Source organism: Schistocerca gregaria, chromosome 11 (genome assembly GCF_023897955.1).
Source record: "Schistocerca gregaria isolate iqSchGreg1 chromosome 11, iqSchGreg1.2, whole genome shotgun sequence".
Classification (NCBI taxonomy): domain Eukaryota; kingdom Metazoa; phylum Arthropoda; class Insecta; order Orthoptera; family Acrididae; genus Schistocerca; species Schistocerca gregaria.
In genome coordinates this window covers 86,962,217-86,988,807 of record NC_064930.1, presented here as the reverse complement: position 1 = coordinate 86,988,807, position 26,591 = coordinate 86,962,217, and the positions used below count along the sequence as shown (strand labels likewise).

Here is a 26,591-nt window from a genome sequence, read left to right as displayed (position 1 = left end):
TCATCAGTTCTTGAAATTCTTTGTTGTAGAGTTCTGTACTACTATCTGTTCATAGATTTTAGGTACAGAAGTACTTCAAAAGAGACAGTCATATTTGTACCCATTTTGTCTTTAACTGGCATGGCCAATGCAAATTTTGAAAATCCATTCATAACACTTTATTTTCAGTAAAAGTTGGAAGTTTTTCTTATTTTTCTCTTTGACTTTTCTGCACATTTTCCTAAATTATGATTATTTTCTTGTTCCAAACTTTTAGAGTAAACATTCAAATGACTTATTTTGCCCCAGTTCAACCATCCTGGATTAAAAATATAGTTATCAATCATAAAACTGGTTTTTTTACACATCCTCTTTGTTGTATGATTGCACATTCAATGGAATTTGGTTATAGTTTACCATGTTTCTATTTTTACTTGTTCTTGGGAGTTCTTACCTTTGGTTACTAGACTTTTTTCGTTTAATTAGCAGTTTTTATAGTAATAAATGAGCTGCTTATTTCAGTGGAGTGACAAGTCATCAGTCCTCTAGAAAATGTTGATTGGACCTGTAGCAGCAGTTACAAATATGTATCACTGGTTGCTTTCTATAGCCATTTTCGGCTCCACATGTCACATGAAAAAAATAAACTGTACTGTGGTGGAAAAACAATAGTGATTTTTGTCAGCCAATAACCATTGAAAAAATTGGAAAACTTTATTTATACATACAAGTCTAACATAAATGTAAAAGCAGTATCACGAATTATGTTATAAATGGACAGAAAATGTAGTATTGGAAGTGTTGTAGCATTTGCTGACCAAACTATTCCTGTCAATGAAATTTCTGACCAAACTACTCCTGTCAATGAAAAAACCATCACTAATGACCTTTCAGATATTATACCATTTGAGTTAATAAATGTTAATTTTAAGCCAAAAGTTCACTTTGCAATAACTTATGAGCTACATCATACTTTATTTGTTCCAATCCATGACAAGATTTAGGATTTAGAAGTACCCATAACTGATCAAAATGATGAGTCAAAAGCTACCACTTCTATTCATTCCCTGTGAATGAGAAGACGACATAACCTAAATATTCATAACAAAGATATGGACATTAACATCCGTGTTTGTGATGGTTGGGTTCATTGCAGTCATGCCCAGTTTTACATTACTTAGAGTTTTTCAGACCATTGTGCAAGATTAGGGGTTTAAAGTCACAAGAACATATCTACGGTAAGTGTGTTTTCAAATGAAGACAAAAGAATTTTTCCAACAGTAGAAACACTATCACTGCTCTTATCAAATTCACTTTACTGATAATCATTATACCTCATGTCTCTTACAGAGGATTTACATTCATTTAGTAGTTTCCCAGCTGTAACATTAAGACAGTGGTGGGCCAGACATGTCAATATGGCCAGTTTTGTACATATGTCATTATGACCCTCCAAGATTATCCAACATATGATGGAAAATCAAATAAAAACTTGGTTGATAGCTATTCAACTTCATGATGATAAAGAAAGGAAATAATAATTTGTCTATAATGGAACATCCCTTTATTTCTTCAACAGTTTTGTTGCATTTTACATCATTTCTTGCCAATGAGTTATGTATGATAGACCATATACTCAACAATGGAAAATAAAAAGTTAGAAAAGTGCAGTGCTTCATTGGCAAGGACATGATTGGCGGATTTTTTTTAAAAAATATTCCAATATCTTTCTTTGAAGAACAAACCATAGAAATTGCAGGACTGGGAAGCAGAAAAATTTCAAAGTAGGTGTCACAAATTGCTATAATAATGCAGAGTTTGGCATGACATATTTCATGTTCATTGTGTTTCAGACAAATTGTAAAAATAACTAATTGGTTGGTTCTTCATCATTTGATCATGGCAGGCTACAGAACGTCTACCTGAAGAGTGGAGGAAATGTGGTTCTTTGTCAAGAAACTTAGGCACTTAGATCCATTAAACAACTCTCTGAAGGCTTACTGTATTTTCACTGAGTTTCATAGCAAATATATGGAGTGATACACTTTTTTGCTTAATCATGTGTGGCAACAAAAATCTCAGATACGGTGCACAACAGATAATATTGCCTGAAAATTTGGAAAAATGTATGCAATATAATGGACACAGTTCAGATAACTTTTATCAAACATCATTTTCCTTGTATTTCAGCACTTCCAAAAACAGATTTAGATCTGCGATCTGTTAATTTTGTGTGCCTACCTATTAGTAGATTTTTTCCCCTATGTACTTCTGTCCAACAGATACACATCACTTTAACATTTTGTTCATTTTTCCCATATATTCGATAACAAATGTAGCATCTACACTTTTTAAGCTTGTCCCTAGTTGTCAGATATGCATCAAACAACCATCCTCTTCAATTTCTTGACACTTCATTTTTTTTTCAACTAACATCATAATTTTTCGTAGATGATTATAGTTTAATTGTGTTTATCATTCGAAACTTGTTTTAATTGTTTCTTCTTATATTCATGTTTAACAGGTTTTCCACATACACAAAGCACTTTGTTATTGGTAAGATACCTATTTTTTGATAGTTTTGACACATTCTTGCATTTGTGTAGGTATTTGTTGTTCATAGATCTGTGTGAATGATAGTCATCAAGTTACTTAACAAGAGCCATCAAGTTACTTAACAAGGTGTTCAAAATTATTTTGCCAGACAGATATTTGAAACTAATTAATGGTTGAATTTTCAATTTTTGAATACAGAAGGATTAACCAGTGATGCATAGAATAAAATATGTCACCACACTGGGTTCTTGACATATTTTCAGAGTTTTTTTTTCTTCAGTTTTTTACCTATTGGTTCTTCTTTGCCATCATGCGCTAGGCGAAATCTGAGGCTTGTCAATATATCATTAGCTTGTCACATAGTGGTTTCACACTTGCAGACCATTCAACGATTATTTCTTTCTTCAGTAGCTTTTTTAAAGGCAGATTCACAGTACCATTATCTTTTTCAAGAAAACAGTAGTAGTTTTCCATCCCTAGAAGACTGTAGCTTATTTGCATTAGTAGGAGCAGGGAACTTGCCTGCTGCTTCTGTAAGCCACAGACCCAGCTTAAACTTAATATCATGGTCGAAATACTGAACTTGTGATGTCATAAAGGAACATTTATCCTACTTAAAACTCAGATGGGCACTCTGCAATCGGCCTACTACATTTCTTAACCTCTCAGTGTGCTTTTTGATGGTTCAAGAGAACACTAAAGTAACATCCAAATAGACCAAACAGGAAGTGGATTTCAACCATCATAAGAACAAATCGGCAAATCTTTTAAATGTGAAGGGGACATTCAATCTACCAAAAGGCATCCATAAAAACTCATATTATCCAGACAATATCCCAAAAGCCGTTGTTCAGCAGTCCTGAGGGTTATCAGAATCTGTTGGTATCCTGATATTGTTTCTAAGGTAGTGAAAGAATTGCAGTTTCCCACTCAGCCCAGCATTTCACGAGTTCATGGCAAGGGGTAAGTGTAAGGGGTGGTAACCTCATTTACTGCACTCACGTCTACACATAGGCAATAGATCTTTGCTCCATTGATTGTTTTTTCTTGGTACAGCTATGATTGGCAGTGACCATGTACTGACGTATGGTTGGATAATTCCTGCACTGAGATGTTTCTTCCACAACAGACTGTAAGTAGTGTAGATTTCTTTATAGTTTCTACACTATTGGCCTGGCATTCCCAGTAGGAATGTCACAATAAAGGAGGTCATTAGCAGATAAGTATTAGCAGCCAAGTATTGCCTTTCCTCAAATAACCATGAATGCTCCTCCAGAAATTGATACAACAGACTCCACTTGATGTCAGTGACATGTGAAAACTTACTTTTCAACTGTTAAGAACTGGTGAAACTCAGTATACCTCTCTGACAATGGCTTCTTACCCCTTCTTCTCTCAGTTCTTTCTTCAGAAAGGGGTTGCTCATTCTCAGTTATTTTCTGTGTACTGGCCATTATTGTTCCACACAGTATTGCTGTGTCACATACTCCAAAATCATCCAACCATATATTCCAGAATGCGATTATCACTCTGCAGCGGAGTGTTACTGATATGAAATTTCCTGGAAGATTAAATCTGTGAACTTTGCAGGAGAGCTTCTGTAAAGTTTGGAAGGTAGGAGACGAGGTACTGGCGGAAATAAAGCTGTGAGGATGGGGCGTGAGTTGTACTTGTTAGAGCACTTGTCCGCGAAAGGCTAAGGTTCTGAGTTCAAGTCTCAGTCTGGCACACACTTTTAATCCGCCAGGAAGTTTTAAACGTATATTGATGGTTGTCCTTTTCCCCACAGTTTCTGCCTCATACAAGCTCCACCTTAGATGCAAAAGCAGTCTATCAATAATGTCATTTTGGTTGAGTGGGTAACAATAAAGACAGTACCTGTAGGTTCTTGAAATTGGAGATCAACAAGAGAAAAGCAACTGGAATTCCTCAACAAAGGAAAGTCCACTGGACCTGACGGGATACCAATTCGATTCTACACAGAGTATGCGAAAGAACTTGACTCCTTCTAACATCCGTGTACCACAAGTCTCTAGAGGAACGGGAGGTTCCAAATGATGGGAAAAGAGCACAGATAGTCCCAGTCTTCAAGAAGGGTCGTCGAGCAGATGCGCAAAACTATAGACCTATATCTCTGATGTCGATCTGTTGTAGAATTCTAGAACATGTTTTTTGCTCGAGTATCATGTCGTCTTTGGAAACTCAGAATCTACTCTCTAGGGATCAACATGGATTCCGGAAACAGCAATCGTGTGAGACCCAACTCGCTTTATTTGTTCATGAGACTCAGAAAATATTAGATACAGGCTGCCAGGTAGATGCCATTTTCCTTGACTTCCAGAAGGCGTTCGATACAGTTCCGTACTGTCGCCTGATAAAAAAAGTAAGAGCCTACGAATATCAGACAAGCTGTGTGGCTGCATTGATGACTTTTTAGCAAACAGATCATGTTGTTATCAATAGAGAGACGTCTACAGACGTTAAATGACCTAGTAGATAATGTCGGAAGTTCCATGCGGCTTTTCGCGGATGATGCTGTAGTATACAGAGAAGTTGCAGCATTAGAAAATTGTAGAAAAATGCAGGAAGATCTGCAGCGGATAGGCACTTGGTGCAGGGAGTGGCAACTGACCCTTAACATAGACGAATGTAATGTATTGCGAATACATAGAATGAAGGATCCTTTATTGTACGATTATATGATAGCGGAACAAACACTGGTAGCAGTTACTTCTGTAAAATATCTGGGAGTATGCATGTGGAACAATTTGAAGTGGAATGATCATATAAAATTAATTGTTGGTAAGGCGGGTACCATGTTGAGATTCATTGGGAGAGTCCTTAGAAAATGTAGTCCATCAACAAAGGAGGTGGCTTACAAAAACACTCGTTCGACCTATACTTGAGTATTGCTCAGCTGTGTGGGATCCATACCAGATAGGGTTTACAGAGGAGATAAAGAAGATCCAAAGAAGAGCGGCGCGTTTCGTCGCAGGGTTATTTGGTAACCCTGATAGCGTTACGGAGATGTTTAGCAAACTCGATAGGCAGACTCTGCAAGAGAGGCGCTCTGCATCGCGGTGTAGCTTGCTCGCCACGTTTCGAGAGGGTGCGTTTCTGGATAAGGTATCGAATATATTGCTTCTCCCTACTTATACCTCCCGAGGAGATCACGAATGTAAAATTAGAGAGATTCGAGCACGCATGGAGGCTTTCAGACAGTCGTTCTTCCCACGGACCATACGCGGCTGGAACAGAAAAGGGAGGTAATGACAGTGCCACATAAAGTGCCCTCCGCCACACACCATTGGGTGGCTTGCGGAGTATAAATGTAGATGTAGAACCTTTCCAGTACTGCCATTGAGAGTGATAGAGGTTTGGGTCTTAGAGCATAACAAGTGATTTAGCCAGAATTTGGAAAATAGAGCTTTTTTCTATGGTCGTCTCTCACATTTTTGTGACAAAACGATGAGTTGCCTCACTGAGTGGAACATTATGCGAGTTATCACATCCTGATAACATTATAGAAAGTCATGTCATCAGAATCATCTTTTTCTTCAAATCCAAATCATATATGGTATTATCACCTCTACCTTAAATGAGCAATTCCTACAAGCTTTATTACTTCAGCGCCCAAAGTACTAATACAAAAGTGGGGCGATTTTAGTGGCCACTTGTTGTCAGGGAAAAGAAAAACTAAACGTATCAGAGTGCCTCTTTCCGTTAAAATTAGAGCTGGTGTTCCTGTAATCTTTTCCTTCACAATCACCCTTGCCACCTCCGCTGCATCTCGGTAATTTAAGGGCCTTAGTGCTGTTACTGAGGGTGGAATTGAGTATACTGCCCCCCTCCCATCATTTTCCTGATTAAATCGCCCATTCCTCTTGTTATAGGTTCAGTGAACACACTGAGTACAACACTGTTCCAAATAGGGTTGGCAACAAGTCGCCCTTCTTCCTTGTGCAACAATGCAAAACAGACTCCCTCATGAAGTGAAGTTTTGGAAGCCGTTATGACTTCTTCACCAAATGTTTTTTATTCCAGTCTTTGATCGGAATATCAATTCTTTTGACGATGATTGGTTTCAGACAGTTATGACCATCCTCAGATCTACAGTATACAAATACATACACCTTGTGAGCAGTGTATCTTTCAACACAATACAGCATTACATATCACAATATACTGTCACACAACCAGGGAAATGTACAGATAAAATATGGTAAAACGTACCTTTTCTATACCATGTGCTAAAGTGATAAGGCCATAATGGCTTCATCAAAACATATAAATATACTCAGCACAACATCGTCACACAGATCTAAAATAAGGTGTAGAATAGGCCACAACGTCCACACACTCATTTTTGCAACTGGCTACTGAAGTACAGTAGCTACCAGAAATGTGTTTGCCTACATCCTACATAGATGTCGCTACTGTGGGCTTAGATGCAGCCACCATTTACGTAAGAAATGTAATGTGATAAAAATACATTAGATCAAATACGTGTAGCAGACTTTTGTGATACAGTAAAAGATGAATACAGTTACCCATATAAAATTATTAAAAGTAAATATATAAAAATAATAGGTCTGTCACTTTTATGGTGAATTTACAGTCAAAAGTTAATATACATAATACATTGCCTGTTTCAACCTATGAATTACCTATGAAAGATAAAATGTCTAAATGACAGCTGAAGAAAAGACAGATCAATGATCAGGCCCTCTGTTGGGTTGGTCGCCAGGACTTTATGTAGGCACACGCCGATCATAAGAACTTAACCACTAGAGGGCTTTACATACATCGTGATATTTCTCCCACAGAAAACGTTTACACTACATATTAACAGTCAATAAACAAAATGGTCTAGTTTGGCCATACAATCCATGAATAGGTAGGACTTAATCAGTTACAGGATTAGAGCGACGAATGTATGGAAATAAGGCAAATGCATACTGTTTTCTGCATAAATCATCAAGAAAGGCTAGGTATAAATACACGAGGCATTTTTTGGTTATTGTAGTATGTTATCGAACAACGCAAAGTAGGCGTTGGGCACAAAATCACTTTGTCCATTGAGTACCCTAGTGGGCTCATGCTTTTTGGCCTTGTAAATTCCAGCTCTCCCAGCAAGTTCAGGGAGCATTTGCAGGCACATAACAAAACGGCATCGGGAATGCATTTGTCAGAAACCGGCGACACCGTAGGCAATATTGAGAGCTGTATGCATATTCTACACAGGCCAGAGAAAGGTCGCGCTCTCAACTTACCCTCCTATGGCATCTGTCCTATCTTTCCACTAAATGTCCCATGCCTCATAAAATATTTTGGAGATTTCATCCAGTCTCATTCTCAAAGTAATTTAAGTGTGACAATTTTCCTGGAGGGAGGTAAATTCAGGAACTTAGTACAAATACTATAGCAATTTCTCGTAAAATTTTGACAGCTGAAAAGCCTATACCCTGTATGCTATCTGATATCTTTCTCTGATACTGCCTCGGAGTTCATCAGAGGACTTCAAACTATCATCCAGCATAAATATTACCCATGTGCATTCCACATATACTCCTCTTACTTTTCCAGTAACTTAGTGTGTCATTCATTATGCATCCTATCATAGGATTAGCTACAGACAAAATTTATGACATTGACCGCACTGCAGTTCAACTTATACTTACTCTGAAACATTGTCACACACTCTCTGTCTGTCTCATTTGCAACATATACAATCTGTGTTTTGTCGTTTTTATTTCTGGGAACAATCTATTTACAAAAGTAATGGGGAGCAGTTTGCCTCTTCAGCGGAATTTCTTGAATTTTTAGCAATGTATGGGTACTAAACAGTTGGCTCGCAGATTGTTGTATAGATTCCTTGATGTTTTGTTGCACAACCTGTATGAGCTGATTTATATTGCCTGCGTCCTCTTCTGTTTCGGTCACATCCACTGTGATATTCTTAATTTGGTTTGTAATTCTGTTTTTCTAACCAGTTGTTTAATGTAATTGTTCCTCTTAAATTTGAAAATTTTTACTCACTTTAAAGGTCTTTCATTCTTTCTTGTTTTTCTGTTCTTGAGACCTCCAGCATTCTAACTCATCTGGCCATTAGCCTCTCCTTAACCGAGTTTATGTCACATTTCAAATTGTATTTTACCCTTTCTGTTACATATTTTATCTCTGTGATGAATTTTTCTTGGGGGTTCTATGCAAATCTTTGTGATCATCTCAGACAGACACAGTATGCTTTACAGCTTCATATGTGGAAGCCCTACAAACTTTATTTTTCTGTCATTTAGCTTTTCAAATGCTTCTTTCCACCCTTTGTTAAGTTTGTGAACACTCTTTCAGCTCTAGTTTCCATGAAGTAATGCATTATGACTGATTCCATGTTGCCTAAACTGTCCAATCCCTGATCTATAAATTCCAAATTAATTTCTGCCCCTGCTCTAAAGCCAGTAATGCTTTCTAGGTTATATACTTATTTTTGGTCTTCAATACTTCTATGGCAACATTGTATGCACTAATTTCCAGGAAGATTGTAAAAGTCTCCTTTTTTATTTATCAATACATGGACCTCCATCAGAAGGATGAAAACATTTCTTACACCTCTCGCAGATGGCAAATTGGAACATTTACATTTGACATTCTGCTACACTGTTTGCCGTGTTCTAGTGTAGTGAAACAACTATAAATTCCAAGGGTAGTTACTGCAATCTTCTTTGTTGTTTTGTTGTATTTTTCATGCTTTCAGCTAACTGAATGTTCCTATCTTTGAAAACTACATTTTTGTTCATAAAACTGTGTGTCTGATCCCAGTAAGCCAGTTAGAACAATCTGTTTCATTTTTATATGTACTTTAACCTTAAATTGGCAAATATCAACCTTGGTAATCCAACAGTTGGAATGAAGGCTAACAAAGAGAAATCATGCATACCAGCTCATTGTTCCATACCTAGTTCACTCAACAGTCATGATTTGAAGTTGACCATTGGTTTACTATCTGCTCAACTTAATTTGCATCATAAAACAATATTAGCTTTAATTAATCGGTGTAAATATTGTTGCTTGTGTTAGGGAAATTTGATTTCTTAACCTCTTGTACCTCATTGCTCTCTGGACACGTCTCACTTTTCTCACACCAAACACTAGATACTCATGGCTGCTTACATATCCCTGACCAAGCAAATATTAACTTTCAGCATGCACAAAAAAATTTAAAAAATGAGACTGGTGACCTGAGCTGTTAAGTCCCATGGTGCTCAGACCCAAAAAATAAATGAATAACAGTTACTCATGTTTGGGTCTACATGCATATCCTGCCACCAGAGATGAGCCATTGGTGAGTACACGTCCAACTACAGGTTCATGTGATCAATGTCAAAGCACTTACAACTACTTCAGAAGGTGTCTCACCCATTTCTCACTCAACATTGTTTGGTCTGTTGATCACCATAATATATCACTATAATTTTGGAGTATCTTGAGAATGATCCTGTGATTGGATTATTCTGTAATTTGCTGAAATTCCTTTTATTTTACAATATGGAATACATGCATATTTATTGTCTTTTAAGTGGGAGTGAGCACAAAAATATCGTCTTCCAACCAACATTTAATTTCATTAACCAATGCTTCATTTTAAAATTTGAATACCTATTTCTGCAGATAACTGCCATTTCTTACAGTGCATTTTTGTAGGTGCTGGATCATGTGGATTACAAATATTTAACCAAAACACTTGTTAATGAGCATTTTTTTCACTTGGCAATATCAGGGCAGAGTCTCAGCTTGACAGAGCTAGATTTGATTAGGCATTCTGAACTCTGTTGAGTGGACTCTGCCACTCGTGGAAATAATGTAGTTCTCAATTCTTCATTTAAATATACTCCCATTGGAAGGGATTTAACAATTAAAAGTAACGTCTCTTATCAGTGTGAGCATAATGTTGGATGCTTTTGGCAGTACCTATTCAATAATGAAGAACTGTTGTTGTTGTTGTTGTTTGATGCAGTCCTCCATGCTAGTCTATTTATGCAACCTGCTTTACCTTTGCATAACTACAACAGCCCTCATCCATTTCAACCTGATTATTGTATTCAAGCTCCAGTCTCCCTTAACAATTTTTACATTCTGTATCAAATTGAAGAAGAATGGATAGATTTGAGGGATGAAGTGGTGAAGGTAGCAGAGGACCTAGTAGGTAAGAAGACGAGGGCTAGTAGAAACCCTAGGGTGATAGAAGAAATACTGAATTTAATTGATGAAAGGAGAAAATATAAAAATGCAGTAAATGAAGCGAGCAAAAGCGAATACAGACGTCTCAAAAATGAGATAGACAGGAAGTGCAAAATGGCTAAGCAGGCATGGCTAGAGGACAAATGTAAGGATGTAGAGGTTTACCTCACTAGGGGTAAGACAGATACTGCCTACAGGAAAATTAAAGAGGCCTTTGGAGAAAAGAGAACCACTTGTATGAATATCAAGGGCTCAGATGGAAACCCAGTTCTAAGCAAAGAAGGTAAAGCAGAAAGGTGGAAGGAGTATATAGAGGGACTATACAAGGGCGATGTTCTTGAGGACAATATTATGGAAATGGAAAACGATGTAGATGAAGATGAAATGGGAGATACGATACTGCATGAAGAGTTTAACAGAGCACTGAAAGACCTGAGTCGAAACAAGGCCCCGGGAGTAGACAATATTCCATTAGAACTACTGACAGCCTTGGGAGAGCCAGTCCTGGCGCTAGCTGCGCAGCATTTGTGCACCGCCGCCGTCAGTGTCAGCCAGTTTGCCGTGGCATACGGAGCTCCATCGCAGTCTTTAACGCTGGTAGCATGCCGCGACAGCATGGACGTGAACCGTATGTGCAGTTGACGGACTTTGAGCGAGGGCGTATAGTGGGCATGCGGGAGGCCGGGTGGACGTACCGCCGAATTGCTCAACACGTGGGGTGTGAGGTCTCCACAGTACATCGATGTTGTCGCCAGTGGTCGGCGGAAGGTGCACGTGCCCGTCGACCTGGGACCGGACAGCAGCGACGCATGGATGCACGCCGAGACCGTAGGATCCTACGCAGTGCCGTAGGGGACCGCACCGCCACTTCCCAGCAAATTAGGGACGCTGTTGCTCCTGGGTTATCGGCGAGGACCATTCGCAACCATCTCCATGAAGCTGGGCTACGGTCCCGCACACCGTTAGGCCGTCTTCCGCTCACGCCCCAACATCGTGCAGCCCGCCTCCAGTGGTGTCGTGACAGGCGTGAATGGAGGGACAAATGGAGACGTGTCGTCTTCAGCGATGAGAGTCGCTTGTGCCTTGGTGCCAATGATGGTCGTATGCGTGTTTGGCGCCGTGCAGGTGAGCGCCACAATCAGGACTGCATACGACCGAGGCACACAGGGCCAACACCCGGCATCGTGGTGTGGGGAGCGATCTCCTACACTGGCGGTACATCTCTGGTGATCATCGAGGGGACACTGAATAGTGCACGGTACATCCAAACCGTCATCGAACCCATCGTTCTACCATTCCTAGACCGACAAGGGAACTTGCTGTTCCAACAGGACAATGCACGTCCGCATGTATCCCGTGCCAGCCAACGTGCTCTAGAAGGTGTAAGTCAACTACCCTGGCCAGCAAGATCTCCGGATCTGTCCCCCATTGAGCATGTTTGTGACTGGATGAAGCGTCGTCTCACGCGGTCTGCACGTCTAGCACGAACGCTGGTCCAACTGAGGCGCCAGGTGGAAATGGCATGGCAAGCCGTTCCACAGGACTACATCCAGCATCTCTACGATCGTCTCCATGGGAGAATAGCAGCCTGCATTGCTGCGAAAGGTGGATATACACTGTACTAGTGCCGACATCTGTTGCCTGTGTCTATGTGCCTGTGGTTCGGTCAGTGTGATCATGTGATGTATCTGACCCCAGGAATGTGTCAATAAAGTTTCCCCTTCCTGGAACAATGAATTCACGGTGTTCTTATTTCAATTTCCAGGAGTGTAGATTTAAATGGTAGGAAGTCGTTTCTGAAAGTATTTGTATGGAATGTAGCCATGTATGGAAGTGAAACATGGACAATAAATAGTTTGGACAAGAAGAGAATAGAAGGTTTCGAAATGTGGTGCTACAGAAGAATGCTGAAGATTAGATGGGTAGATCACATAACTAATGAGGAAGTATTGAATAGGATTGGGGAGACGAGGAGTTTGTGGCACAGCTTGACAAGAAGAAGGGATCAGTTGATAGGACATGTTCCGAGGCATCAAGGGATCACCAATTTACTATTGGAAGGCAGCATGAAGGGTAAAAATCGTAGAGGGAGACCAAGAGATGACTACACTAAACAGGTTCAGAAGGATGTAGGCTGCAGTACGGATTGGGAGATGAAGAAGCTTGCACAGGATAGAATAGATTGGAGAGCTGCATCAAACCAGTCTCAGGACTGAAGACCACAACAACAACAACAACCAAATTGACAGTTCCTTGATGCATCAGAGTGTGTCCTATTAGCTGATCCCTTCCTTTACTAATGTAGTGACATAAATAATTATTTTCTGCAATTCAATTCACTTCCTCTTCTTTTTTATTTTATCTTCCAATCTAACATTTAGCATTCTCCTGTAGCTTCACAGTCCGAAGCTTCTGTTCTGCTGTCTGAATTACCTGTCATCATGTTTCACTTCTGTATATGGGTACACGCCAAACAAATACTTTCAGGAAGGATTTCCTTAGACTTAAATGTTGTTATTGCTATCAACATCACCATCATCATACCTAAGACTGCATCTGAATTTGGATGTCATATGTTTATTCAATTTTTCTTATTTCCTTCTTTATTTTTTCTTTCCAAAATTCGGTATTTTTTTCTTCCCAAAATCTCTCCACTCTTTGACTGTGTTCCCATTTTCTTTGTTCTGTCCATATTTTCCTGTTTTCTTCTTTTCTTTTCTTTTGCTTTAGAATTCTTGTCCACAATTTTGTTTCTCAATTTCCCTTTTATGTGTAAATTTACTATTGATTCATACTTGTTTTAGATCTTCATTTGTTTTATTGATGTCAATTTGTTTTTTTAATTGAATTGTGACTACATCAAAAATACACTTAGTGAATCTGTTGTTCATTCCAAACATGTGTCTATAGAATGTTAAACCATAATTTTTTTACCATATTGGTGGCCCTGTTTGTGTATTCATACAATTCTTTGGTTTGTCTCTTCATCCATATACCATCATTGAGTATGGCTCAAAAAACATTTTCTGAGGTTTCTATTTTTTTCTGCTGCTGTAATGCTTGATACCCCCAACTGTGGCTGTTTCTTATCTGTAGAGTGCTTCTGGTAGTACAGCTGTATTGTAGTGCCTGGAACTTGATGTGTCTTGACATTTTTCTCTTATTTTAGTGTCCATGTGAATTTGTATGCTTCCTGAAGGTTTGCTGTTCTTTCTATGTTGGATTCCTTAATTTAACCTACATTTTGTATATTTTCCCGTAGATACTTGATTTTGTGTTTTCTCGTATGGTATATGTAGATCTGTTTTGGTGGAGACGTTATGTAAGTGCTATAATGCTTTTTGTCTGTTGTTGCTGAATTTTGGCAGGGCATCTGCAAATATGTACCATTGTGTCACTGTTTTCTTTGCAAATGTTATCTCTAACTGAATCCTTTTTGCTTTTTATCCAATTGCTGGACAGTGTTGCCCAAGAATATGTTCAAGAAAAGTGGTAAGAATCCATCTCCTACACTGATACCTGTGTGTTTCTCAAATGGTTCTGAAGTTACCCCCATCAGTTTCATTTTGGATGTTGGGCCCGTTAGTTATTGTTATAGGAGTGCCCTAGTTATTCTGTTTTAGTGTGACAAATAGCTTACCTGTCTATGGAGTTGTAGGCCTTCGTAAAATCCACAAATGTGAGTACAGCATTGTTTGCCTCTCTGATCTTCAGGAGTGCTTGCAAGATCCAAATCTATTCAGTAGATGATCTTCCTTTCCAGAAACGTGCTTGGTAGTAATTTGTTATTATATGACCTTGCTCTTCTAGTCTCATGAGTAATGCCTTGAGAGAATTCTGTTAGTGACTACTAATAATGAGATGACTCTGTAATTATTTGGGTCTTGTCTTGTTGCTTTTTTGCTGCAGTGTGATGGTTAATGCATATTTAAATTCCAGTTGAACTATAGCCCCCTCTACATCTGTGATAGTGGGACGTTTAGAACCTGTATTTGGTAGCATTTTCGTGATGTTTAATTAATTTTTTAGGCTTTTCACAGTTGACCAGTTTATCGAAGTATTTTTTTCAGAATTTTCCAGTCTTTGTTTTTAGAGATCGATCTGATCTTTTGAAACATAAACTCCTAGAAATGGAAGAAAGAACACATAGACACCGGTTAGTCAGACCCACCATACTTGCTCCGGACACTGCGAGAGGACTGTAAAAGCAATGATCACACGCACGGCACAGCGGACACACCAGGAACCGCGGTGTTGGCCGTCGAATGGCGCTAGCTGCGCAGCATTTGTGCACCACCGCCGTCAGTGTCATTCAGTTTGCCGTGGCATACGGAGCTCCATCGCAGTCTTTAACACTGGTAGCATGCCGCGACAGCGTGGACGTGAACCGTATGTGCAGTTGACGGACTTTGAGCGAGGGCGTATAGTGGGCATGCGGGAGGCCGGGTGGATGTACCGCCGAATTGCTCAACACGTGGGGCGTGAGGTCTCCACAGTACATCGATGTTGTCGCCAGTGGTTGGCGGAAGGTGCACGTGCCTGTCGACCTGGGACCGGACCGCAGCAACACACGGATGCACGCCAAGACCGTAGGATCCTACGCAGTGCCGTAGGGGACTGCACCGCCACTTCCCAGCAAATTAGGGACACTGTTGCTCCTGGGGTATCGGCGAGGACCATTCGCAACCGTCTCCATGAAGCTGGGCTACGGTCCCGCACACCGTTAGGCCGTCTTCCGCTCACGCCCCAACATCGTGCAGCCCGCGTCCAGTGGTGTCGCGACAGGCGTGAATGGAGGGACAAATGGAGACGTGTCGTCTTCAGCGATGAGAGTCGCTTCTGCCTTGGTACCAATGATGGTCGTGTCCGTGTTTGGCACCATGCAGGTGTGCGCCACAATCAGGACTGCATACGACCGAGGCACACAGGGCCAACACCTGGCATCATGGTGTGGGTAGCGATCTCCTATACAGGCCGTACATCTCTGGTGATCGTCGAGGGGACACTGAATAGTGCATGGTACATCCAAACCGTCATCGAACCCATCGTTCTACCATTCCTAGACCGGCAAGGGAACTTGCTGTTCCAACAAGACAGTGCAGTTCCCCATGTATCGCGTGCCACGCAACGTGCTCTAGAAGGTGTAAGTCAACTACCCTGGCCAGCAAGATCTCCGGATCTGTCCCCCATTGAGCATGTTTGGGACTGGATGAAGCGTCGTCTCACGCGGTCTGCACGTCCAGCACGAACGCTGGTCCAACTGAGGCGCCAGGTGGAAATGGCATGGCAAGCCGTTCCACAGGACTACATCCAGCATCTCTACGATCGTCTCCATGGGAGAATAGCAGCCTGCATTGCTGCGAAAGGTGGATATACACTGTACTAGTGCCGACATTGTGCATGCTCTGTTGCCTGTGTCTATGTGCCTGTGCTTCTGTGAGTGCGATCATGTGATGTATCTGACCCCAGGAATGTGTCAATAAAGTTTCCCCTTCCTGCGACAATCAATTCAGGGTGCACTTATTTCAATTTCCAGAAGTGTACGTTTGCAGTCTGATAACTCTTTATATTTTTTCTGATTATTGTGTAGATATTTCTCATGTTATTTCTCTTGAAATTTTCGTCAATTTCATTTATTTTACGTTTGATGTATGCCTTTTTTCACTCTTCTGATATCTTTTGAGTATTATTTTGTACTTAGTGGAAATGCTGCCATGTTTCAGTAGTTTTATTGCTGCTAAACTTCTTCCATGCCCAGATTGTTTGTTCAATGGCCTGATCACAAGTTGATTTCTACCATCAATCTTAGCATTTTCTGCAAGTTTTACCTCTCAATGTGAGGTCTGTCCAATTTTCTGTAGCATTTTCATTAATTTCATGCATAATTTTGCCTTTGCTTATCTCCAAATATTCCAGATAAAATCTTATAAATTTTTGTATGACTCTGTTTCCAGGAAATGACCTAATTTTTAGTAAATGGTGGCTGGACTCCAAGAAAACTTCGCATTTTCTCGCATTGAAAATTTCCCTTGTGTTTTTGTTTGTTATGTCTATGTGATCTATTTAGAATGTTCATCATATGTTCTTGGGTGTTTCCATGTTGTGAATCTCTGTCGTGGCTTTTGAAATTGTGTTGACATAATTTTTAACTTAAAATTTTGACAATAGTATATGAGATGTTACCCATTTTTGTTCCTACATTTTTTGTGCTATGTGTGGGCCTGTTATTTGCTTGTACCTTTTTCCTACTACTAGTTGTGAATTGAAGTCTCTTAATATTATTTTAACCTGTCTTTGTAGTATTTTGCTTATTTCCTCCATGTCTTCTCGAAAATTATCAATTACTTGTAATCTATTTCTTTGGTAATTCTTGGTGCATGTGTGTTAATGATTGTGTATGTCCTGCTTCCTGATTTGAAGGTTATTGTGAAGATCCATTCTGATTTTGAACAGCAATATTATATTTTGTCTATGACTGATTTGTATGCTTCAAAATCTGTACCAAAACTTGTGTTCCCCTTCTGATGGCAGTTTTCCCCTGTACATCCTGCAGTTTTCCATGCTGAAGTGGTTTTATCTGTGAAATGCATCTCTTCTATTGTGAGGATGTTGATGTGAAATTTTTGTAGTGTACAGGTAAACTGTTTAAGTTTGCCTAATTTGAGCATTGAATTTGTGTTGAGTGTGCCAGTAAAGTCTGTGAAGAGGATTTGACAAGCTCTCACTCTCCGTTTCATAATATTTCTTGTCCCCCAAAATCTAATGATCAGGAAATCCCAGTACATTTTCTTGAATAGTAGATATCTTTCCTATTGTTCCATAATGATTCTTTTCAAGTTACAGATGGAAGTGATGATCTGTGCTAGAGATTACATTTGTTAAGGACTGGACTGTGAGAACAAGACATACTTGTATACAGTTTCACCAACTTGATGAGCAGACAATGAGCACTTGCTGTTGGATATCAAAATAGACGCTAAGGGACGTAGATCCGTGTTAGTATTTGATCCACACTATGTATTTTGTGTCCTTAGCACCATCTATATATGAGAGGCTTTCCCCTATCTGACACCTGGAGAGGTGCCTGATGGGGAAGCAACCATCTCACATGACTACCTAAATTTGTATTACATGTTAACAAATTTCTCTTGTTCTGAAATATTTATCTTGCCGTTATCTGTCAGCATTTTGTATCTTCCCTAATTTTCTTCAGAGTTCCGTCAGAGCTTTCTATAGATGGTGTCTATGTTTCCCTTAGTCATGCAAATTCTGCAGCCTTACATTTGCACTCTAGCCTTTCCTGCTTAGATATTTTGGACTTTCTGGCAGTCTCATTTTTCAGACTCCTGTATTCATTTGCCTTCTTCATTTGCTGCATTTTTGTATTTTCTCGTTTGGTAAATAAAATTAAAGATCTTTTGTGGTATCCAGAGATTTCTCTTAAACCTTGCCCTTTTATCTGTTGATCACGTGCTGCCATCAGTATTTCATCTCCTAAAGCTACCAATTCATTTTCTTTTGTAATTATTTCCTGTCAATCATTGCCTAATACTTCGTGTGAAACATGCAGCATCCTCTGGTTCTTCCAATTTATCTGCGTCTTATTTCCTAAATTTCGTACCTTTTTGCTATTTCCTAGGTTTTAACTTACAGTTCATTACCAATAAATAGTGGTCAAAGTCTATATCTTGTCCGGTAAATGTCATACAGTTTGAAATCTGGTTTTAAAATCTCTTCTCTACCATTATATAATCTATATAAAAACTTCTAGTGCCCACAGGTCTCTTCCATGTACACAGTCCCTTTACATGATTCTTTACTGAAGTGTTAGCCATGATTAACTTATGATCTATGCATAATTCTTTTTAGGTGGCTTTCTCTTTTATTCCATTTTTATCCCTTTCTCCCAGTCAGCGTTCTCTTACAATTTTTCCTTCTGTACTTTTCCCACTGCCAGATTCCAGCCTCCCATCATAATTAATTACTAATCTCCTTTAAATATCCGTATATCTGTTAACTCATCATACATTCTTTCAATCTGTTCATCATCTGTAGAGCTAGTTGATGTACAACTTTCACTACTGTGTTGAGTGTTTGCTTCATGTCTGTCTTGACTATGATAATGTGTTATCTCCATTCCTATTTTCGGATTCATTTCTACACCTAGCCCTTTGTCACCCCTGTTTGACGTTTTGTTTATAACTGTGTACTTACATGACAATAATTCCTGTTCTTCCTGCCACCACACTTCACTATCTTCCACTATATTTACCTTCAACCTTTCTATTTTCTTTTTTAAATCTTCTAATTCAACTACCTGATCAAGGAATCATGCAGTTACTCCAGAATGCCAGTCTTGTTTTCCTTGATGACAACATTGTCCTCAATAGTCTCACCAAGAGATCGTAATGGAGGACTATTTTACCTCCAGAATATTTTGCCAAGGAGGATTATGTAACTGTATACAAGAGTTGCGTGCACTGTGTAGAAATTGCAGCTTTTATTACCCCTTGATTTCAGCCATTTGCAGTATCAGCACAACAAGGCTATGTTGTCTAACATTACTAGACCATATTGGCCAATCATCCAGACTGTTGCCCTCACAAATACTGAAAAGGCCTCTCTATGAACACACATTTGTCTGGCCCCTCCACATTTTATATCCTTTCATTAATGGTTCTTTTGCATTGCGTTACAAACTTGTCAAGTGACTGGGGTAAGAAATCTGCATTTTGGATCACAGTCAACTGTCATGTGAAATGGCTTTCTTTTAGCAGTTTTACCTTTATACAACCATCATTGTCTTTTTCATTCGTGTAAGGTTTTCCAGAATTTTGACATGCCTCCCTCAAACTTTTTGACCAAACAGCTTTTTTCCTCTTTCTTTATTCTTAATAGCAGTAGCTCCACCAAATGTATTAATTAAACTATACTATCTACTCATTTCACTGAAGTACAAAGTTAGGAGAACTGTAGTTCCACAGAACTATATTAAAACCCTGAAAATTTTGAAAACAACATAGGCCTAGTATAAGTTTTGTTTCCTAACCTAACTTTCATAACCTATGAATAATGAGTGAGTTTTGCAGTTTACCTTTATGTTGCTAATGTTTGAATGACTTATGTTAATTGGGTAGTGTATGATCCACTGTTTCAAAAGTATTCAGTCCCCATTATCTTCACTGCTTAAGTCCATATTGCATAGTTGCTTGGGATAGTTTCACTGTGGCACTGAAAGAGTGGGAATATATAACCGCAGTAGGAAATTGTAAAGAAAAGGAAGAATTGTAAGCACATTTAAAATTTCCTGAGGAAAAGTGCATTATTTGAGTTCTGACATGCAGTTGGTGGAAATTCATTAATGTTGAACTTCTCTCTGCATGACTCATGTGTTTTATGACATTGTGATAACTCTTAACCATTCATCTTTTAGTATTATTACAGTGGTCTGCATCATTTTTGAGGGAAAGCTTTTTAAGATGCTTCTTAATATTTCATGCATGCTGAATTCAGAAATGTAACTCATTTTGTTCATTCAGGTCTAATTTTGGTGCTATTCCTCTTTTTAAAATATGACATCAAAGAAATTTTTTAATGTAGTATAATTGCTGATAATAGTTTGGAAACAGTCTTGCATTTGGGTTAAGTGTAAATTATGTACGTAAGATCATACGTTAACGTCTTTTTATGGAGGATAGGGTATCTTCAAAGACTTTTGAATGTGTTTTGCATCTGAAATGTCTATCATGGGGCGCCAACAATAATCCACAAGCATGTTCACATCACAGCAATACAGGTATCTCACCTCATTCACTTTCATGTCTCTCTGAAATTGCTCAACGTGCTTCTTGCTATAATTTCCACAGTTGGAAATAATCTAAATGTGAATTGTGCACCATCTTTATTGACGTACAAGCACAAAGAACCTGAAAATTTTACAGGAGTTCCTTGATGCATTTTCATACTCTGGGCTCCTATAGCTTCCAAGAAAGACTTTTATTATTGATTTCAGTGCTAACCAGGCATCCCTCTCTGTATCCTTCAGACTCTCATTGAATTATGGATCCTTCATCAGAGATCTGTGATCAGAGAACCATCAAATCTACCTGCATTAAGTGTGGCCTCACTGACATGTGGAAACTTCTGTTTTAAGAAAATAAATGTCCTTCTTTCTATCCTCACTACAAAACAGATTTAATGTGCAGCAGTGGAAGAAGAATTTTCTGTGCATCCATGAGAGCTTGTGATTTAATATTGTGGGAACATGCTGCCAAGATAGGTTTTGCTCCCCAGGTCCGTGGTATATAGTGCTTATCTGCCCGACTGTCTCATAGTCACAGGAAACATGCATATTTGGTTTAGCCACATTGTAGACCCAGTAGTATGTCCACAGTGCGTAACAAACAGTGTTAATGAGTACTTGTGTACATACTTAGCAAAAATTACATGTTAAACTCAGAAACATACCTTTATGTCTCAAAAAATCTTCCAGTTGTAGTGTTATATTTGAGAGCTGTTAAAAACGTTCAATATTACTGTAGGTTTCACTGATTTGTACTGAATGACCCACTGGAACAGAAGCACTTATGCTACAAATGATTAGTACAACTTTAAGACTTATATGTAACAAATCTATGAAAAGTCACCATTCAGTAGAGGTATTTGTTATACCAAAGCTTCTATGGAACCACACCAATGTCATGACAGTGAACCAGGAAAGCTTTTTCATCCTTTCTGAAAAACTGTCAGAGTTCTTCTTCACAGTTACAGTACTAATAGAAGGTTGTTTCAGGAGCTGACAGTCTGTTTTCTTGATAATGTGATCCTAGTAACTGGATAGATTCATTGGATAAGTACAAATCCCATGTCAAATCATTCACTTCACCTTCGATTAGGGATTTTAGGTGGCATGAATCTTAGGGGGCTTGATATGTGTCACTAGTAAACCCAATATCCTCTTCATGCATATCATCATTTGGCCAGAAAAATCGCTTTAGTTGTCAGGGGTGTTGGAATCGGAATTCCTGGTCCATGAGGCACTGGCCTTATGGCAAACTGCACATCTTGATATTTATGCTTGCTTTGTTTCTTTTGTTTTATACCAAGAAGTAAAGGTAGATTGATTCATTAAATAAATTCAGATAGGATACCTCTAATTAATTTAAAAAGCATGCTAGAGTTCATGAGAATAAGTCATTAACTTACCTGTAAATTTGTACATGCAGTAATATCAATTGGTAGTATGATGTGTTTCCTCTCTCCAAATCATAGGTACACCCAAATCGATACACTTTCACTGTTTTTTGATCCAGTGCCACATTTTGCAGCATACATGTGGTGCATAGGGGTTATCCTCATCACCAATTTCAACTCCAAAGTATGCATGCCACTTTTGTCTCACAAAAGGAGCAATTTTTAACTTCCTGTGTGGGATGATGACTTTACCACAAATGTTGCTACATTTGGATGATTCTTGCACATTCGATTCATTTTGTGACAATGATGCTGTCACCTGCAGAGCTCAAGTCATACTAGCCTACAGGTCTCTACAACTTAGAAGTACTATCACCTCAACCCCCCCTCCCTCTCTCTCTCTCTCTCTCTCTCTCTCTCTCTCTCTCTCTCTCTCTCTCTCTCTCTCTGGAGTTGGCACATCCATCTCTGTATACACCGCTGTGAGCTATTATTGTATCTCATTTTATCTTAAACAAAACACAGATAATAGAAGTTTCTTTTCATTCTTTTAACTGCCTTTATTTGAATATCTTATATTTATTGGAGCTCTGTGACACGGAAATAATTCTGTTTTCTCATAATAAACTTAAAAATTTCAAACACTTGAGTGGCTTACATACCTAGCAGGTTACTAGTTAGATATTGAGATAGCGAAGAAATGTGACCTGATTGAGCAAAGTTCATTATATTTTTCAATTCAGCGTGAACTAAATATAAAAGATTACCTAAAAGCTGATGACATCAGAAAAAACAACTTTGAAACACAGAGCAGTGTTATATCAATTTTCTATGTTTATGCCACAGTGTCCTGAATATGGGGCTGGTTGAAAGTGTATACAGATGTTACTGTCCCTCTTACTCAGTTGCAGCCACTGAGGGATCAGATGAGAACATGTATATCTGGCACAGAGTCAGGAATATTCATCATATCTTTCCCTTGTGGCAAAACTCTGCTTTATTGCAAATTAACCCCAAGCTATCTCCTCTTGTAGCCATACCTCTGTGTTCTCAGGCCTCAAGACAGAATCATCAGGATTATCTGTCAGTGGACCACCACAGTCTTCAGAGCATCAGTGGCTGAGTGACCCAGTAGAAGGATATTTTTCTTTAGGTCTTATGTCTCTACCCCTGCTCTGTGAGCATCTGAACAAGCAAGAGTTATATGCTGTTCTGACAAGAGATGTTGTATTTCCTCTTTTCACACCAGTTGGAAATTGTCATAGCAAGCACACAGCATGTGTCAAAACTTCTGCAACAAGTATAAGAAAGCAGCCCAATCCACAATGTCTACCAGGAAGTGTGCAACCTTGCACACTTTCCAGGAGACCCACATTCCCAACTGTTGGGAATGTGGGTCTCATAGGAAGTGTGCAATTCCCAACTGTTGGGAATGTGGGTCTCATAGGAAGTGTGCAAGGGTTAAGTCCCTGCAGTCGGGCCATTCACCTATGTCCTCAGTGGTTCAGGTGGATAGAGCGTCTGCCATGTAAGCAGGAGATCCCAGGTTCGAGTCCCGGTCGGAGCACACATTTTCTGGTGTCCCCATCGAGGTATATCGTCAACACTGGTCGGCAGCTGAGGGTTTCCATTGAGAGAGAGAGAGAGAGAGAGAGAGAGAGAGAGAGAGAGAGAGAGAGAGAGAGAGAGCATTCTGCCATAGATGAAACAGTTTCATCTCATAAACATTGAATGTATAGACATTCTCTTACATGTATCCTGGAAATATTTACCTATTATAATTTGTGATTGTTGACTAAATATTTTTTTCGTTTCAGGTTGACGAAAGTGGCAAGTGAATCTGGTAGTATTGTATTTGATGAAACATATCAGGGAACAACAGGTGATAAACTTAGCATTACTACAGAGAAATCAGCACATTTCGTCAGTAGTGGAACTGCAGTACAAGTGTTTCTGTCTAAGGAGGACACTGCATTATGCACTAGAAAAACTAGCAACTTAAAAGAAAGTGAAATTAATCAGTTTATGTGTAGTTCATGCAATCAAACATTTTTGTCAAAATACAGTCTCATAATGCATGTGTTCATTCATATTGATGGCGTGCAGCCACCTTCTCATGTCTGTACAGCATGTGGTGAAGTATTTGAAACACACGATAGCTTGAGCAAACATTCTGTTGTGCAAAGAAGCATTAGTCACGTAGAAAGTCATCAACATAGCACAGTTTCTAAAGAATATGATAGTTTCATATGCTGTGAGGTAGTAAGTAGTGGCAATAAATTACAGAAATGTGGTACTTCCAGTAAATCTATCAATAAAACAGATGGTCACATACCATACACTTCTGATATTTGTGAGGAATCATCTAGTCAGTCTGGACATCTCAAGAGCACTTCAGTAATAAGTACTGGTAAAAGACCATACAAATGTGAGATTTGTGGTAAATGTTTTTGCGATTCCAGCAGTCTCAACAAGCATTCCTTAATACATGCTGCGGAGAGACCACATAAATGTGACGTTTGTGGTATAGCATTTACTCGAGTTGGCCATCTGAAGGAGCATTCGCGAATACATACTGGTGAGAGACCACACGTATGTGTGGTATGTGGGAAATCCTTTGCTGTCATGGGCAATTTCAAGAAGCATATCTTACTACATACTGGCGAAAAACCACATAAATGTGACATTTGTGGTATGTCATTTAGTCATTCTAGCAATCTCAAAGTTCATTCGCTCATACATAGTGACAAAAGGCCACACAAATGTGAGTTTTGTGATAAATCGTTTACTACACCTGGTAGACTCAAGGTGCATGCTATTATACATACTGGTATGGGATCACACAAATGTGACGTTTGTGGAAAGTGCTTCACTCAGTTTGGTAGCCTCGAGGCGCATAGAGTGAAACACACTGACCAGAGACCACACATGTGTGATGTTTGTGGCAAATCATTTTCTAGCCGTGGGAATCTCAATGTACATGCATTAATTCACAATGGCGTAAAACGATACAAATGTGACGTCTGTGGGAAATCCTTTAGTCGGTCTGGTGGTCTGAAGGCGCATGTATTAGTGCATACTGGCGAGAGACCGTATAAATGTGATTCCTGTGGGAAAGCGTTTACTGAGTCTGGAAATTTGAAGAGACATGTATTGATACATACAGGCGAGCGACCTTTCAAATGTGATGTTTGTGGAAAAGCATTTACTCAGTCTGGTAGTCTCAAGGCCCATGCAGTAACACATATTGATCATAAAACAAATATCCAGTAATGTGAGGCATAATTAGGAGTTCTTGTTAAGCCTAGGAGACCGATTCAAGAGGAAATAAATTTTACAAAAGTATTTGACCATCTTAATATAAGATGGTGAAAGCAATAAATGGAAGACAGCTGCAGTGATTAGTTTCTTACAGGTTACACTAGGCCTGTATGTCAGCAGACATATGAGAATAGCTAAAGAAGTGTGATGTTCAGAGCAAATGCTCTGTTAGCGCTGTTAATGTATTTTGCAAAGTATTTCTGCACTTCCTTACAGGATGAGATATCAGATGGTTGTCAAGTATATTTTACTGGAGGTGCCTAAAAGCCAAAGACAAGTGTATGGGGGATTAAATTTTCATAGATGTACATGTATAGTTTTGCATGTGGAGATCTAAATTGACAATTTAAAAAAAATCTTATTCAGAATTATCAAGAAGTGACATGTTTCAACTGACTGAAAACAGCCCTCTTAACCATGTACTTTTTAACTTGTTTGATGTATGTCTAGTGCAAAAACTCCTAGCATATGTTGTCAGTTATGTTTAAGACATGGACTCCTTGTATTTTTCCAGTAGTGTTCACAATGCAAATGTATATTTTATAATGTTCTGAGAGTTTGTGGCAATTCAAATATGTTATGAATGCGAATCCTTTTTAAGTATCAGTTTACACTGTTTAAACTTCATGTTTTATCAATCTGCAGATAAGCACTGTTTTAGAGACATCTTTATTCATGTGTACTTAGGACATTTTAAACTAATTCTTCTTTCATCATTTGTTACTTAAGGCTGTTTCTATAACTTCATTATCTTGAAATAGTATTAACTGATGGGATTTTTATGCCATGTTATGTTAATGAATTGTGATTCTTGTCTATTAATCTTCCTTAGAAATACTACAATTAGTTCCGCTATTTTGCGTTTTAATAAAGTAAAACAAATTTACATTTTTACTAAAGACACCTTTAGTAATTTTTGAAAAAATAACATGAAGTGCTAAATTTATTATCCATTGCTAGCTGTAAAATAGCTTTTTGTCAGATGACTGACTACTGGATGTTACTTTATTTTCTTATTAGGAAAATAATAACAAACGAAATGTTTCCTGCTTGCTAGGTATTCTTCTTTATGTGGATAATGAATAGTCATTTTACTTCAGCAGCCTTTCCTCTCTGGTTAATGCAGACAGGTTTGCTGCACGCTGAGCTAAATGGTTCATCCTTGCCACAGCTAAGGCTATGCAATCAGTCCGCCTTGCCCTGTGTTGAATAATTGGGAGTGCTTTTTTTAATGCCACTTTCTTTCCCTCAAAGATTTGTTATCACCAAGAGAAACAGTATTGTAGCTGAAAAATTAGTTTCTG

At 38.9% G+C, this 26,591-nt stretch overlaps 1 protein-coding gene across 2 annotated transcripts in view; it reads left to right on the top strand.

The window, feature by feature from the left end:
- Positions 1–26,212, top strand: part of LOC126295301 (zinc finger protein 708-like) — a 202,866-nt gene extending 176,654 nt beyond the window's left edge. The window contains exon 8 of one of the 2 annotated variants that reach the window (XM_049987738.1): positions 23,784–26,212. In XM_049987738.1, the coding sequence (XP_049843695.1) occupies positions 23,784–25,239 (1,456 nt within the window). In that variant the 3' untranslated portion in view covers positions 25,240–26,212. The remainder of the gene's footprint in view (positions 1–23,783) is intronic. The other variant, XM_049987739.1, reaches the window with a different exon arrangement.
- Positions 26,213–26,591: the final 379 nt, after the last annotated feature.